Here is a 14,919-nt window from a genome sequence, read left to right as displayed (position 1 = left end):
TGCCAATTAGTCTCAAAGCCTATGGTTCCAAGATGTCTTCAGGACATGAAGCAACAGCAGTGGCATCATGTCATCAACAAAATAGCCCAAAGACAATAGGATATCCTAATGATCTTAGGTATGTGCATGTCACAAGAATTATTGAATAAAATATCCAGCAATCTGTCAATCTGATAAATACTGTGGTTACAGGAGCAGGTCAGAAGCTTGGAATCCTGTAGTGAGTAACTCACCCCCTGACTCCCCAAAGTCTGTCCACCATCTACAAGCACAAGTCAGGAATATGATGGAATACTCTCCACTTGCTAGATGAGTGCAGCTCCAACAACACCCAAGAAGCTTGACACCATCCAGGACAAAGCAACCCACTTGATTGGCACCATATCCACAAACATTCACTCCCTCCACCACCAACACACAGTGGCAGCAGTGTGTACCATCTATAAGAAACTCACCAAGTCTCCTTAGACAGCACCCTCCAAACCCACAACCACTACCATCTCGAAGGACAAGGGCAGCAGACACATGGTTACACCATCACCTGCAAGTTCCCCTCCAAGCCACTCAGCATCCCAACTTGGAAATATATCGCCGCTCCTTCACTGTTGCTGGGTCAAAATCCTGGAACTCCCTCCCTAACAGCACTGTGAGTGTACCTACACCACATGGACTGCAGCGGTTCAAGAAGACAGCTCACCACCACCTTCTCAAGGGCAATTAGGGATGGGCAGTAAGTGCTGGCCTCGCCAGCAACACCCACTTCCCATGAGCAAATTTTAAAAAGTTTCCTGCTGTTCCTCAAGCTAAGGCCACAGACTAGTTAGAACACCAGGCTCCAGATAACCCTCTAAAACAATAGGAAGAATTTTGGCCCCAGTGAAACCCCTATCCTTCTCAGCTACATCGATAAGCCAGATTGGCTGGTCAAATATAAAATGGTGCTCTGTAGCATAGGTTAACCTGCTTGGGCCTTCCATTGCCAGGCACATTATAATAGAGTCTCTTGTTTGAATTGGGTCCAAGAAAATTGTGCATTCAAGGGTGAACATAATATCTCAGTTAAAATAAGTGATTATTAATTTGACACAGTACACTTTAAAGTTTCAATAGAATAAGTACAGCTCTTCAAATTACAGTTTTCATCCAAGTAGCAGACAACTTTGTATAATGATTGGACCTGGATCTTTCCTCTCTAGTACTGGGCCTTTACATCCTTCTCAATTATAGAAGACAGTGAAGTGCAGCTAGAACTCACTGACTTGGCAAAGGCAAATGTTTAGAGTCCAGGCTAACTATCAGTTTGATTACACTGCTAGATAATTAAAGTGTAGTGTTGCACACTCCACCTTCTAGTGATACAACATCTACGTTTGACGTGTGAAACAAGCCATCTTAAAGCAACCAGGAATGTAAACACGGTCTTGCCAGCATCACCCATATCTTGAGGAAAAGTAAAAAATCGGGCCACTACAGGTGGCAAGAGAAAAGTCAAGATCCGTACCATTACTGTTCCAAATACTTCATCTTTGATGTGGCTACCCCCAAATTCCTTCTTCAATGTTGCTCTTGTTGCTGCATATAACATCTTTTGGCGAACCTGCAAAAAAAGCCCATCATATACCATGAAGAACGTAGGTGTGGCTTCCTTATGAAATGGCATCAATGGCAATGCAATATCAGTATTTTGCATGGGAAATAATTACCTATTTAAAATAAAAGCATACATTTGCATTCAATCAACAGAAGTTTTGTCACATAAGCCTGATCTCATATTTACAAACACAATAAATATGACCTTGTATTTGTAAATGCAATGTTAATTCTGTATGGCGAACAAATCATTTAAATTGCATATCCTGGTACTGAAGAAGATATTGCATTTGTAACTCCGTTGGGAGTCAGACTAAACTAACCCAACTTCTGTTTATGAAAAGCCTCCATAGGCCACTGCAGGGGACTGTATACATGAATTTCAATTTAAGAATATAGTGAACAGACACTATACATACATGACCCCTGACAACCAACTCTCAAACATTACTGGTAGAGGTTTTGGACCAGGGAAATATGTAAGAGGGTGAAAAGAAAGAATCCCACCTTCATAGCGCAAATTACATAATCAAAGCACCTACTAGTGTTACAGTCATTTAAACCAAATAGGTTTACAATAATAATGATCCAAAATAGATTACACTAAGATCTCTGACACTAGATTAGAATCTCTTAAAATAACCAGGATACAAGCAGCTAGAATTGTGCAAATTGTGTCAAATAAGCAAGTACTTAGACAAATAATATGTAAACATTCCTTATACAAAAAGAGAGATAATAAACAACTTGTTAAAATGCATACGATGTCCTAAACCACGAACAAAAATGATCAAAAACTTATCATTGTTTGATTTATTAATCTGCCGCAATAATCACGAAATATATGTCTGCTTAAGAATTTTTTTTAAAAATTTATTTTATGGGATGTGGACATCACTGGGTAGGCCAGCATTTATTGCCCATCCCTAATTCATAGGTAGTTGAGGGGTTAAGTTTTCATACTCTGGATTGTCTTATGTTCTCATAATGATAAACAATTCAGTTCTTTCTCTTATGACATCAGATACATTGCAAGAAACGTCTAGCCTTATTTACTATCATGCAGCAAATATTTGTACATATTTATCTACAGGAGAAACAAGATAACCAAGTATATGCACACTTCTAGCTACTTATTTTATTACAAAAAAAGGAGCAGGTTTCTGAATGGTCTAATAAGTAAATGCACTGTCCAGTATAGCATGAGGCCATACAGACGAGAAGCTTTCAAATATCAATTTCAGGCTCCTGTTGAATTGACTGATCTCAACCAAGGCGACAAATGCCACCAGAGTTGGATAAAAGGAAGGAGAGGGTGAAAATCAGGCAGGGTTCCAGCTTCCCATTGTTAACCTGTAAAATCTTACTGGGAGGTGCAAGTTTGTGGACTTTCAGTAAGCCTGTGGGTGGCTGCCATGATATCCTCCATGGGAAAATAGTCTGTTCATGTTCATTATCTTGATTCACAAATGAAGAGTGGGCACATGGACAATGTATCAGAGGGCTGCTGGTCTCCATAGACTGTACCCTTGTAACAGTCAACATCTTTCAAATAAATTGGGGAACAGAAAACTTTTTAAAATAAGTACCTTAGTCCTGAAAGATATGTTCTCAAAGCCTGCTATGCCTAACCATAATTTTCCTTCATCTTTACATGTATCAAATTCTTACTACATGTATCAAATTCTTACTGGTGAAAGGTCAGGTGACCAGGCAATAAAGAGCCATTGAAATCCCTGAGCGTTCATGGTGTCCAATCGATACAAGATATAGGCAGGTTGTTGTTCCTCAAGAAGAGGAAGGATGCATGAATCATACTCCTGGTCCCAGCTGGTAACCGACTCTCTGGAAGCACCCACCTTGAGCTGTTCTGTAATGAGTGATTAACTTATTAGAAAGAACAATTAAAAATTAAATTATAAATGCAAAACCCAGCCCTGTACTTTATCTTCAGTGCACTTCAATGCTAATACAACTGACTGATCATCTATCAATTTTTAATCACTACTGTTTTACATATTAAAATTGCAGTTCAAACATGGAACAGACTTGACCATTCTGTACTCAGCCATTAAATTAGTCTGCATCAGTGCCTTTGTTGGTAGCACTCATGTCTAATCAAAATGCTGCAAGTCCATGATTTATTCAAAAATCATAATCAAAGCCGACATTCCAGTGTAGTATTGAGGGGGTGCTCTGGTGCACTCCTTTAGATGCTAAGATGAACTAAGGTCCTGTCTGCCTTTTCCAGTGGTTCAGATGAGCATTAACAACCCCATCTTCTTGAGTTCTCTGCCTAAAGGCAGGTCCAAACCTACAGTGCCACGGTCTCCACCAAGGGTAGGGAAGGCCAAGGAGACAGGTCCCAAACCCACCCCAGCCAGAACAGGGATCAAACCCTTTGCTGTTTGCATCGATCTGATCCACACCAGCCATCCAGCCAACTAAGCCACCAGCCCCCACAAGAAGTCTGAGTTGCTGTGGCAACATACACTTTTACATACATGTAGTAGCCTGGAGCTATGAATAGTGATGAATTTTGTTCCATCACACGGCTGACCAGGAATCTCTCCCACCCTTACCGCCTCCAGTGGTGTAAGTTGGAAGGATTTACAAGTTGATACTCCAACTGTTTGGTCGCCTTATAAACACACCTTCCTTGGCCATCACATCCTGGACTGGGATTTGAAACCAGAGCTTCTGGCTCAGAGGCAGGGACGCTATCCACTGTGCCACAAGTTCTAACGACCCATGACACTACTCAAAAAGAGTAGCAAGCTCTCCTGGCTAACATTTCCCCTATAACCAAATGATGAAAAAAAGATATTTGATTGCTGTTCATAGGATCTGGCAATGAATAGGATAGGTACCATAATTTCCTTACAGTCACTGTCCTCCACACTTAATTCTTTGTATCTAAAACGCTTCAAGATGTTTCTACGGCATTATATAAATTCAAAAGAAATTAATAGAGTACGGTAAACTTTTAGTTATGTCCCTTTATGCCAAATCCTTTGTAGGCCTTGGCTCAATGATTGTATTCTTGTCTGGAACAGAGGTTGTGGGATCAAGTCTCACTCCAGAGATTTGAGCACATAATCTAGTACTACACTGAAGTGCCAACCTAAGGGGGTGTTACACTATTGAACATGCCATCTTTAAGATGAGATATTAAACTGAAGCCTGGTCAGCCCTCTAAAGTGGACATGAAAGATCCCATCAAAATTTTCAAAGAAGAACAGGGAACTCTCCCTGTGTTCTGGCTCACGTTTAATCTTCAACCAACAAGGCAAATTAGTCATTTTTTCTTGGAGGAACCTTGTCTGCATATCGGCTACTCTATTTCCCCATTGCAATGACACTTCAAAATTGGCTGTTAAGCATTTTGGGTTGCAGCATATCATTGGTAGATTGACACTGAGCAGTAAACCTACCATCAGTCTGGATTATATCAAAAAATTGAGAGTCAGTGTTCAACTCTAATGTAGACTGAAGGAAGCAAGGGGTTCCCTTCTGTGCTGAATGCAACTAAAAAGAGTCTCAGCAGTTGCCCCAAATCCTGGTGAGCGTGTGCCAAAACAAAAAACTACTATAAAATCTGATATTTTCCTGTGCGACCTGTGTTGGATATGATCATTTGAGATTGGAATTATGTTGAAAGTGAAGAGGGAACCTATTATACCTGTTTTTTTTAAAAAAGCCACTCCAAAGCTCTCACCTGACACCGAGTATGTAAAGTGGAGTCAGATTGAGTTAGAATGCACTAAGATAAACAATGTCTAGAATACACCATATTGCAACACCAACACGAAAGACTGAACTATTGTCACCAAAGAATCAACAACTTCAGATTTAAAAATACCTGGAAAAACTCAGTAGGTCTGGCAGCATCTGCGGAGAGGAACACAGTTAATGTTTCGAGTCCGAATGACTCTTCAACAGAACTAAGTAAAAATAGAAAAGAGGTGAAATATAAGCTGGTTTAAGGGGTGGGGGAGGGGTGGGAGTAGAGCTGGATAGAGGGCCAGTGATAGGTGGAGATAACCAAAAGATGTCATAGACAAAAGAACAAAGAGGTGTTGAAGGTGGTGATATTATCTAAGGAATGTGCTAATTAAGGGTAGAAAGCAGGACAAACAAGGTACAGATAGCCCCAGTGGGGGTGGGGTGGGGTGAAGGGAAGGGATCGAAATAGGCTAAAAGGTAGAGATAAAACAATGGATGGAAATACATTTAAAAATAATGGAAATAGGTGGGAAAAGAAAAATCTATATAAATTATTGGAAGAAAAAGGGGGGGGATCGGAAAGGGGGTGGGGATGGAGGAGAGAGTTCATGATCTAAAATTGTTGAACTCAATATTCAGTCCGGAAGGCTGTAAAGTGCCTAGTCGGAAGATGAGATGCTGTTCCTCCAGTTTGCGTTGAGCTTCACTGGAACAATGCAGCGGGCCAAGGACGGACATGTGGGCATGAGAGCAGGGTGGAGTGTTGAAATGGAAAGCGACAGGGAGGTCTGGGTCATGCTTGCGGACAGACCGAAGGTGTTCTGCAAAGCGGTCACCCAGTCTGCGTTTGGTCTCTCCAATGTAGAGGAAATCACATTGGGAGCAACGAATGCAGTAGACTAAATTGAGGGAAGTGCAAGTGAGATGCTGCTTCACTTGAAAGGAGTGTTTGGGCCCTTGGATGGTGAGGAGAGGGGAACTAAAGGGGCAGGTGTTGCACCTTCTGCGGTTGCATGGGAAGGTGCCATGGGAGGGGGTTGAGGTGTAGGGGGTGATGGAGGAGTGGACCAGGGTGTCCCAGAGGGAACGATCCCTGCGGAATGCCGCCAGGGGGGATGAAGGGAAGATGTGTTTGCTGGTGGCATCATGCTGGAGTTGGCGGAAATGGCGGAGGATGATCCTTTGAATGCGGAGGCTGGTGGGGTGATAATTGAGGACAAGGGGACCCTATCATGGTTCTGGGAGGGAGAGGAAGGTGTGAGGGCGGATGCGCGGGAGATGGACCGGACACGGTTGAGGGCCCTGTCAACCACCGTGGATGGAAAACCTTGGTTAAGGAAGAAGGAAGACATGTCAGAGGAACCGTTTTTGAAAGTGGCATCATCAGAACAGATGCAACGGAGGCAAAGGAACTGAGCGAATGGGATGGAGTCCTTACAGGAAGCGGGGTGTGAGGAGCTGTAATCGAGGTAGCTGTGGGAGTCGGTAGGCTTGTAATGAATATTGGTGGACAGTCTATCACCAGAAATTGAGACAGAAAGGTCAAGGAAGGGAAGGAAAGTGTCAGAGATGGACCATGTGAAAATGATGGAGGGGTGGAAATTGGAAGCAAAATTAATAAATTTTTCCAGGTCCAGATGAGAGCATGAAGCAGCACCGAAGCAATCATCGATGTACCGGAAAAAAAGTTGTGGGAGGGGGCCGGAGTAGAACATGAACAAGGAATGTTCCACATACCCCATAAAGGGTCAGGCATAACTGGGCCCCATGCGGGCACCCATAACCACCCCACCCCCACTAGGGCTATCTGTACCTTGCTTGTCCTGCTTTCTACCCTTAATTAGCACATTCCTTAGATAATATCACCACCTTCAACACCTCCTTGTCCTTTTGTCTATGACATCTTTTGGTTATCTCCACCTATCACTGGCCCTCTATCCAGCGCTACTCCCCCCACCCACCCCCCCACCCCCTTAAACCAGTTTATATTTCACCTCTTTTCTATTTTTACTTAGTTCTGTTGAAGAGTCATATGGACTCGAAACGTTAACTGTGTTCCTCTCCGCAGATGCTGCCAGACCTGCTGAGTTTTTCCAGGTATTTTTATTTTTGTTTTGGATTTCCAGCATCCACAGTTTTTTGCTTTTACTTCAGATTTACAATGGGTTCAGTCTTTGCTCCAGTATAAACAGTATTTCTGATTTTAATTAACTGATTTTAAGTTTAATAAAATGCTGCTGTCACTTTCTTCGCACTTGTACATTGTTATTTCCTTCAGATGATTCCGCATAATTACACCACTGATAAGTGCAACATGCCTCTCAGCTGAAATTGCTGTTTGACTTAGCAACTTTCAAGTTCAGAAATATTTGAGATACAAATTGTAAACAAGGGCCCAGGTTTTGTGGTGGTTATGACGGTGAAAGTATCAGTTTGCACTGTCATTATCCTCTGAAACTGACAGCAACAGATTCTGGAGTCCACACATGCAGGTAAATAAAGAAATCAGGGGTTATTGTCACTGATTCTATGCTTCCCCGCAGGATGTGCCTTTGAAGTCCCTGCACATTGCAATTAACCAGAAGTCACTGAACTGATGAGAACTTACACTTCTATGCAATCAGTCTCACTGTAATAATCCTTGAAAAAGTTGAATGAGGTGTAAATGGGTGCTAACGGTGTGCAAAGTTCATAATTACTGCTTAGAGCCTGGAAAACTAATCTTATATTTGTAAAATTTCTCCGTTATAAAATAAATCCACATTCTTAAAATAAAAATTGTTTTTAAAGTTTATTTATGATATTTCAGCTTCTGCCTTAATCCCATGTGTGTGCCTCAATCGATTGTTTCACTCTCTGTAAAATGATATTAAAAAGTGAATAATAATCAGTGCCTTTACTTCCTGGTCTGTGAGAATACTTCAATGTGACTGGCTGTTTACCCTGCTTGATGACATCACTTTTGTTGGACAACTGGAGATTCCTCTGACTTGATATTTGTGGAAAGCTTTCTTCCAGGTCCGTGTCATATGCCATCAAAATCCAGGCCAAGATAATGGATGGATTCTGATGTTATTAGATATCAGATACATATAAGAACTTTGGCGTAATTTCAGTGCAAGTGAACTCTAAGAATTTCCAGCCCATTGTATTCATCAGTGGTGTAATTACTTGGAGTCACGTGACAGGGAGTTACTGAGCACAGAACTTGAATATTGCTGAAAAGAGAGACATGTTGCCGAAGCTTGTCATCTTGTAATCATCAGGACAAATGCAAGAATGCCAAATTTCAAACCATCACAACAATTTATACTACTTGAGAAAAGGGGTGCTGATTGGTTGGCAAGCCAACTCTGATTGGCTGAGGCGTTGCCATGGACAAAGTAGCAGAGAAATATGTTCAATCCTTACACCTTTTTTGAATTACCCGGAGGCTTGGGGAGATTATAATTCCCCACTGCTTTCTCCATGGCAATGCCTCGGCCAAACAGAGACAACTTTCCAATCGATTATTGGGATCGTTTGAAATTTGGCATTCTTGCATTTGTCCCAATGAGTGCAAGACAAAAAGCTTTGGCAATGTGTCTCTTTTCAGCAATATTCAAGTTACTAAGCATAAGAAGTAGAGCTAAAGCAAGTCACAACAGAAATTGTAACAAACACACCTCTGTAGAACTGTCAATTGAATAAGTTCTTCTAGGTATTAGGCCATGTGATAAATAAGATTTGTGTCTTTGTTTTGCAACTGACTCTAAATTCAGAGGTCTAGATCCATACCAACATACCGTTTTCAATCACAATTTTCAAAACACAGAATTCTCCGTTTCTGGCTCTGGCAAAGATATCCTTTAACTCTTCTGAAGCTGCATTAAAAGAAAAACAAAAATAGAATGCATCCGCCAGAACATGGTTAAGGAATGTTATTTATATACAAGATTAATAGTTTCACACAAGTACGTGCACAAATCAGATAGGTCAAATGTATTTTTCCCTATTACCTCTGAAGTTCAGAAGAGACCATATAAAGAACTATGTTGGAAAAATAGTTTAGTAATTAGCTGTTATTAATGAATAAAATCTGAAGGAAGTAGTTCAGCTAGTGGTGAAAACAGGAATTATTTTCACCTAAACAATATGATTATAGAGCTCAAAAGACCATCACATGACTCACATTTTCTCCCTAAAATACTGCCATTAATGAAATTGAGGATAGAGCAATGTACAACTTTATCGGTAACCTGCCTACTCAAAATGAAATGGACAGCAGCACCCAGCTATAATTATGTACTTACTTTCTTTAGAATTAAACAGTGCATCCTACAATGAAGTAATTATGGTCTGCAAGCAACATTTGAATTGTTGCTCTCCAATTCCCCTGATAATCAGATCTTAAAATGTTCACGAGACGTGCAACAGCCAATTAACATTGAAATGCAGTTTCTGGAGCACAGGAGACAGGAGCCCATATGATGATGATATTGTACCCTTCACCCTGAACAAAGATTGATTATATCAACTGTAATTATCACTATTTTTGGTTTGCATACATTTTCCCAGGCTGTATCTGCAGAAGTCACTAAAAATAATGTGCACTTCTGTTTCAAACATATGAACATATGAATTATGAGCAGGATACCCATACACCGCCCCCAAGCTTGCTCCATCATTCAATAAAATCATGAGTGATCTGATTGTAACCTCCTGCCAACCCCTTGTTATGAAGGAACTATCAAAGACTCTGCCTCCACCGCCTTTGAGGGAGGGAGCTCCAAAGATTCACTATCCTCAGAGAAAAAAATTTCTCCTCATCTCTGTCTTCAACGGGCAAACCCTTATTTTTAAACAGATTTCCCAAAATAAAAAACAAATGCAAAATACTGCAATATCTTCAAAATCTAAAATACTGATCCGCAAATGCACTTATCTATATCTCTCACTCTCCGTAAATAATGTGAAATGTGTCACCGACCCAAAGATAACTACTGTAGCCTTATAAAACAAAGATATATACACTAAAGGTACTTTATGAAATGTCTATGCTTACGCCGGGAATTCATAAGACAAGCACTCTTAGATATAATATAATGTAGTAACTTGTTACCATACACTCATGTAATAGTCAAATTTTTGAGGCCAAATTTTTAGGCCAAAGGTCAGGGGGTTGACTTTTACACAGGCAATGTTTTTAAGGAATTGACATGCATACTTGATTTGGGCCAAAAAAGACCATTGCAATGGAATAAAGTAAAAATCAACAACACAAAATAATTCATATTAATTCTTTAATATTTATTTATTTTATAACATTACAAACAATATGCATTTCATACAAAACAATATACATGAACTTTCTCCTCCATCTGCACCCCCTTTCCGATCCCCCTTTTTCCAATAATTTATATATATTTTTCTTTTCCCACCTATTTCCATTTTTTTAAAAATGTATTTCCATCCATTGTTTTATCTCTACCTTTTAGCCTATTTCGATCCCTTCCCCCCACCCCACGCCCACTAGGGCTATCTGTACCTTGCTCGTCCTGCTTTCTACCCTTAATGTCACCATTAGCACATTTCTTAGCTAATATCACCACCATCAACACCTCTTTGTCCTTTTGTCTATGACATCTTTTAGCAATCTCCACCTATCACTGGCCTTCTATCCAGTTCCATCTGTCCCACTCCCCTTAAACCAGCTTATATTTCACCTCTTTTCTATTTTTCCTTAGTTCTGTTGAAGAGTCATACGGACTCGAAACGTTAACTGTGTTCCTCTCCGCAGATGCTGTCAGACCTGCTGAGTTTTTCCAGGTATTTTTGTTTTTGTTTTGGATTTCCAGCATCCACAGTTTTTTGCTTTTATCTTAAATACATGCCATAATAAATTAACTACAACTCTTCGCATTGAAACACTTCAAAATCACTCTGATCACAATCTGAATCGCTGAACACTTCATCCCATTAGCCTTGTTGTCTGACACATGGACCTTCCTCATCTCCATCAACATCATCAGCATTGGTAGTACCAATAACCTCTGCGTCATCACTCTGCAAGTAACCATCCTCAGTACCAATTAGCACATCTGATACTCCATGTTTTAGAAATAATATTGGGATCAAGTACTTTCCACATGTGTAAGAGTTGCTAGAGAGGGTGCTTGCATATTTTCACCTTTAGTGAATGTTTTTTTGCCTTCCAACATCCAATTATTCCACATCTTTCAGATACTATCCTTGAGAGGTTTAGTTATGCATACATCTAAGGGCTGAACAACACTCGTAAGATCAGGAATAACTGCCACATCGGTGCTGGTTGATCTCACATCACGGACCTCAACATCGTCAATGTGGGACTTGAACATGTCCCAGACGAGCAAACCTTTCTCCTTGCATAGTCCTCATGGTCTTAAATTCCACCTTTCTTTGATCCATTTCTTGCAACCACCTTCATCCATCCAGCCTTTCCCATGAACATGAACAACAATGCCTTTCTGAAGTTTCTCTTTGGGAAGAGCTTTGAGCTCGAATATCACCATCAGCTTCAATTTCTTGCCATCCATCGCCACATAAGGTGGAATCACTGTGAACCGCATCTTCTCGTGACCAGTCACCTTTACAAGGACAGTTCTTTTCCACCAATCTTGGTAATGGGATTGTTTGACAGCATGCTGAAAGTCATTGGTGTTTCATCCACATTTCCAATGCAGGCCAATCAACACACATTCTTCGCCTGATGTCGGATGACAAAACGGTGGAATTTGATGATTTAGTTGTTGAGTTCACGTGGCAGATGCGTGAAATTTTTGTTTTATGACCGAGTACCAAAGCGCGCCTTTTTCTGAATCTTGTGAACCACCTGGCACTGCCCTTGAATTCTGAAATATCATAATTCTTTGCTTCTCGGAGGGCATGGCACTATGTGGCTCCATGGATGATAATACAATCATTTTGTCAATGCTTTTTAACTCATTTTGCCCTTTTCTTTCTCCAGTTTAAACTGAGCTGCATACTCATTATTCTTTCTTGAAGGCATTGTGATAGATCATAGGGTACTCTTTAGTCTTGTTAATTGGCTGGGAGATTGTCACTAGAATTAATGGAGGGAAAATCTAAAGGTTCCCACATGTGCTTTTAAATTAATGAACTGTAATAATTACCAGTGCAACACGGTTTGATACCTGAAAAACTAGAGTCAACTTTTACATGAGATATATGAAAATTTACATTTTATTTTTAGCCAAAAGTCATAGGGTCGACTTTTACATGAGACCGACTTTTATATGAGTATATACGGTACTTCTTTTGTTTGCTTTTTTAAATAGTGTCTTTGAAAAATTAAATTAAGTCAGATATAAAACAGATATCATAACTGGAACCATCCGCTCAACATCCCTCCTCTGGCTTCTTGTACTTGCAAACATCACTCCCTCACACATTCGCCAACTGATGAAAACCCAGAAGCTGGTTGAAACCGTTTGTGTTCCACCTCACTTACCACTCCATGATAGCCTGTTCACTTCACCTACTGCCCGCCTTCCATCTTGGTGGCCCATATGGAACAACCTTCCTGAGCAAGATCGATCAGCAGACATCCTTTCGATCAAGGAATGGGAAGCACAGGGAGTCATTAACAAATTCCTTGTGATAAAACCCCAGCTGTCAAATGGCAGGCTTTGAACTACCACGGCATGAGCAGTCCTTCCTAAACAGATTCAGGACAGCTCAAGGTCCCTGTGCAATCGACAGCTCAAGGTCCCTGTGCAATCGACAGCTCAAGGTCCCTGTGCAATCAACCTCTACTGCTGGGGCCTCAGTTCAAATCTCTTATGCACTTGTGGAAAGACACAAACAATGCTGCACATTACCAAGGAGTGTTCCTCTACAGACTTGGCAGACTAATTACCTTAAACTCAGCAAATAAGGAGGCTGTTGCTTGGCTTTGGGGATTTGCATTTGCTAATTTTTTTTCTGAACCATGAGGGAGAGAGAGAGGGAGAGAGCGCTACAGAAATAGCAAATGAATGAGCAGGAGGAGCTATAGAGTGAGAAATAGAGCACAAGTGAGTAAGGAAAGGGAGTTACACAGCAAGCTCTTAAAATCTTTGTTCAATGCAACAGACATAGTGAGAATCCTGCACATCTTCCAGGAAGCAATTTACCATATTTGGAGTTAATGGTCAAATTTGGGCTTTGTTTACACAAATGCAGCCGAGACAGATCTTAGCCACAGGAGATCTCCCTCTGCTTACAGGAACTGTAACAAAGCTGTTTACATGGGTAATGCTTTTCCCATTTTGTGAGAGAGCACTTAGGTCCCATTGCACTCAAAGATGTATAGGGTTGCACTTTGTCAAGTTTGGCAAAATGACTTAGCAAAAACATTAGAAACTCCCCATACTGCGTCACTATGGAAGGTGGCATGAGGCAAGATCCTCCTTTTCAGGAATAAAAGGAACATTTTTGTGCAGTTGCTGTCATATAGTTTAGAGTGACACGTATAAAGCCTTGGAAGCAGCTGCACAGATACTGTCTCATCTGGCAATAAAAATTACGAATCATGCTTGTTTTTTTTAATTAAATGACCATGGATATCACCACCAGCAGGATAAAATAATAGGTGGAATGAGACAGCTGGGAGCCCAATGGTCAATAAATACCCCTTAATCAGCAAAAACCTATAAATAGCCACAGAAATTCTCTCACACTGAAACCATAAAAGAACAGACATAGAAGATGACACAGATTGTTTCCAATGAATGAGAGACGGTGACAAGCAGACACAATTTAAGATAATCACAGAAAGAACTAAACAGGAGGTTAAAAAACTGTCAGTACACAGAGTGTGGATAGAATGTGGCAATCTCTGCAATAAACCATTTCATAACTTACTTTAAAAAGTGAGTTACATAGTTGCTTAAAAGACAGGAATATTAAAAAAGGTATAAAGAGTGAGCAGGAGAGTGGCATTAATTAGACTAGAGGAACTAACTATGTGGTAAATAGTTTATTTCTATGGTATTAACTTTCTGAGGGACAAAATAGAACACTCTGATCTGGTGAATTCTGAAATTCCCTCGACCTGGAAAGCTCCCTGCAGGATTTTGAAAATACTATTAATTTTTAGGGTTCTATATTGGTCTGAAGTAACACATATGGATTTTATTTTAACCACTTTTTAAACAGTTCCGTTTGAATTTCTGTTAGTGAGACAATGGGCAGTCAAGGCAGCTATGGACCAGGAAGGCAGTTATTTGTAAGAGCTCCACTTGAATCTTATGACTTTGAAGGTGCCCTGAGGGTCTGGGTTCAGCAGCTGTATGTTGACTTTATTGTATTGTAAGAGTCTCTTCATCACAAACAAACAAAATCACACAGTGCAGAAGAGGCTCTTCGGCCCATCGAGTCTGCACCGACACGTGAGAAACACCTGACCTGCCTGCCTAATCCCATTTACCAGCACTTGGCCCATAGCCTTGAATGTTATGACGTGCCAAGTGCTCATCCAGGTACTTTTTAAAGGATGTGAGGCAACCCGCCTCCACCACCCTCCCAGGCAGCGCATTCCAGACTGTCACCACACTCTGGGTAAAAAAGTTTTTCCTCACA

The 14,919-nt window shown here is 40.7% G+C and overlaps 1 protein-coding gene across 1 annotated transcript in view; it reads right to left on the bottom strand.

Annotated features, from left to right (window-relative positions):
• The window catches only part of LOC144696361 (twinfilin-1-like), a 42,528-nt gene that overhangs the window by 16,476 nt on the left and 11,133 nt on the right, over positions 1-14,919 (bottom strand). The window contains exons 2-4 of the mRNA XM_078567575.1: positions 9,102-9,179; positions 3,282-3,460; positions 1,502-1,597 (exon numbers count right to left, since the gene is read on the bottom strand). Of these exons, the coding sequence (XP_078423701.1) occupies positions 1,502-1,597; positions 3,282-3,460; positions 9,102-9,179 (353 nt within the window). The remainder of the gene's footprint in view (positions 1-1,501; positions 1,598-3,281; positions 3,461-9,101; positions 9,180-14,919) is intronic.

Source organism: Cetorhinus maximus, chromosome 22 (assembly GCF_964194155.1).
Source record: "Cetorhinus maximus chromosome 22, sCetMax3.hap1.1, whole genome shotgun sequence".
Taxonomy (NCBI): domain Eukaryota; kingdom Metazoa; phylum Chordata; class Chondrichthyes; order Lamniformes; family Cetorhinidae; genus Cetorhinus; species Cetorhinus maximus.
Note: the sequence above shows the minus strand (reverse complement) of the source record. Positions and strands in the feature narration are given on the sequence as shown.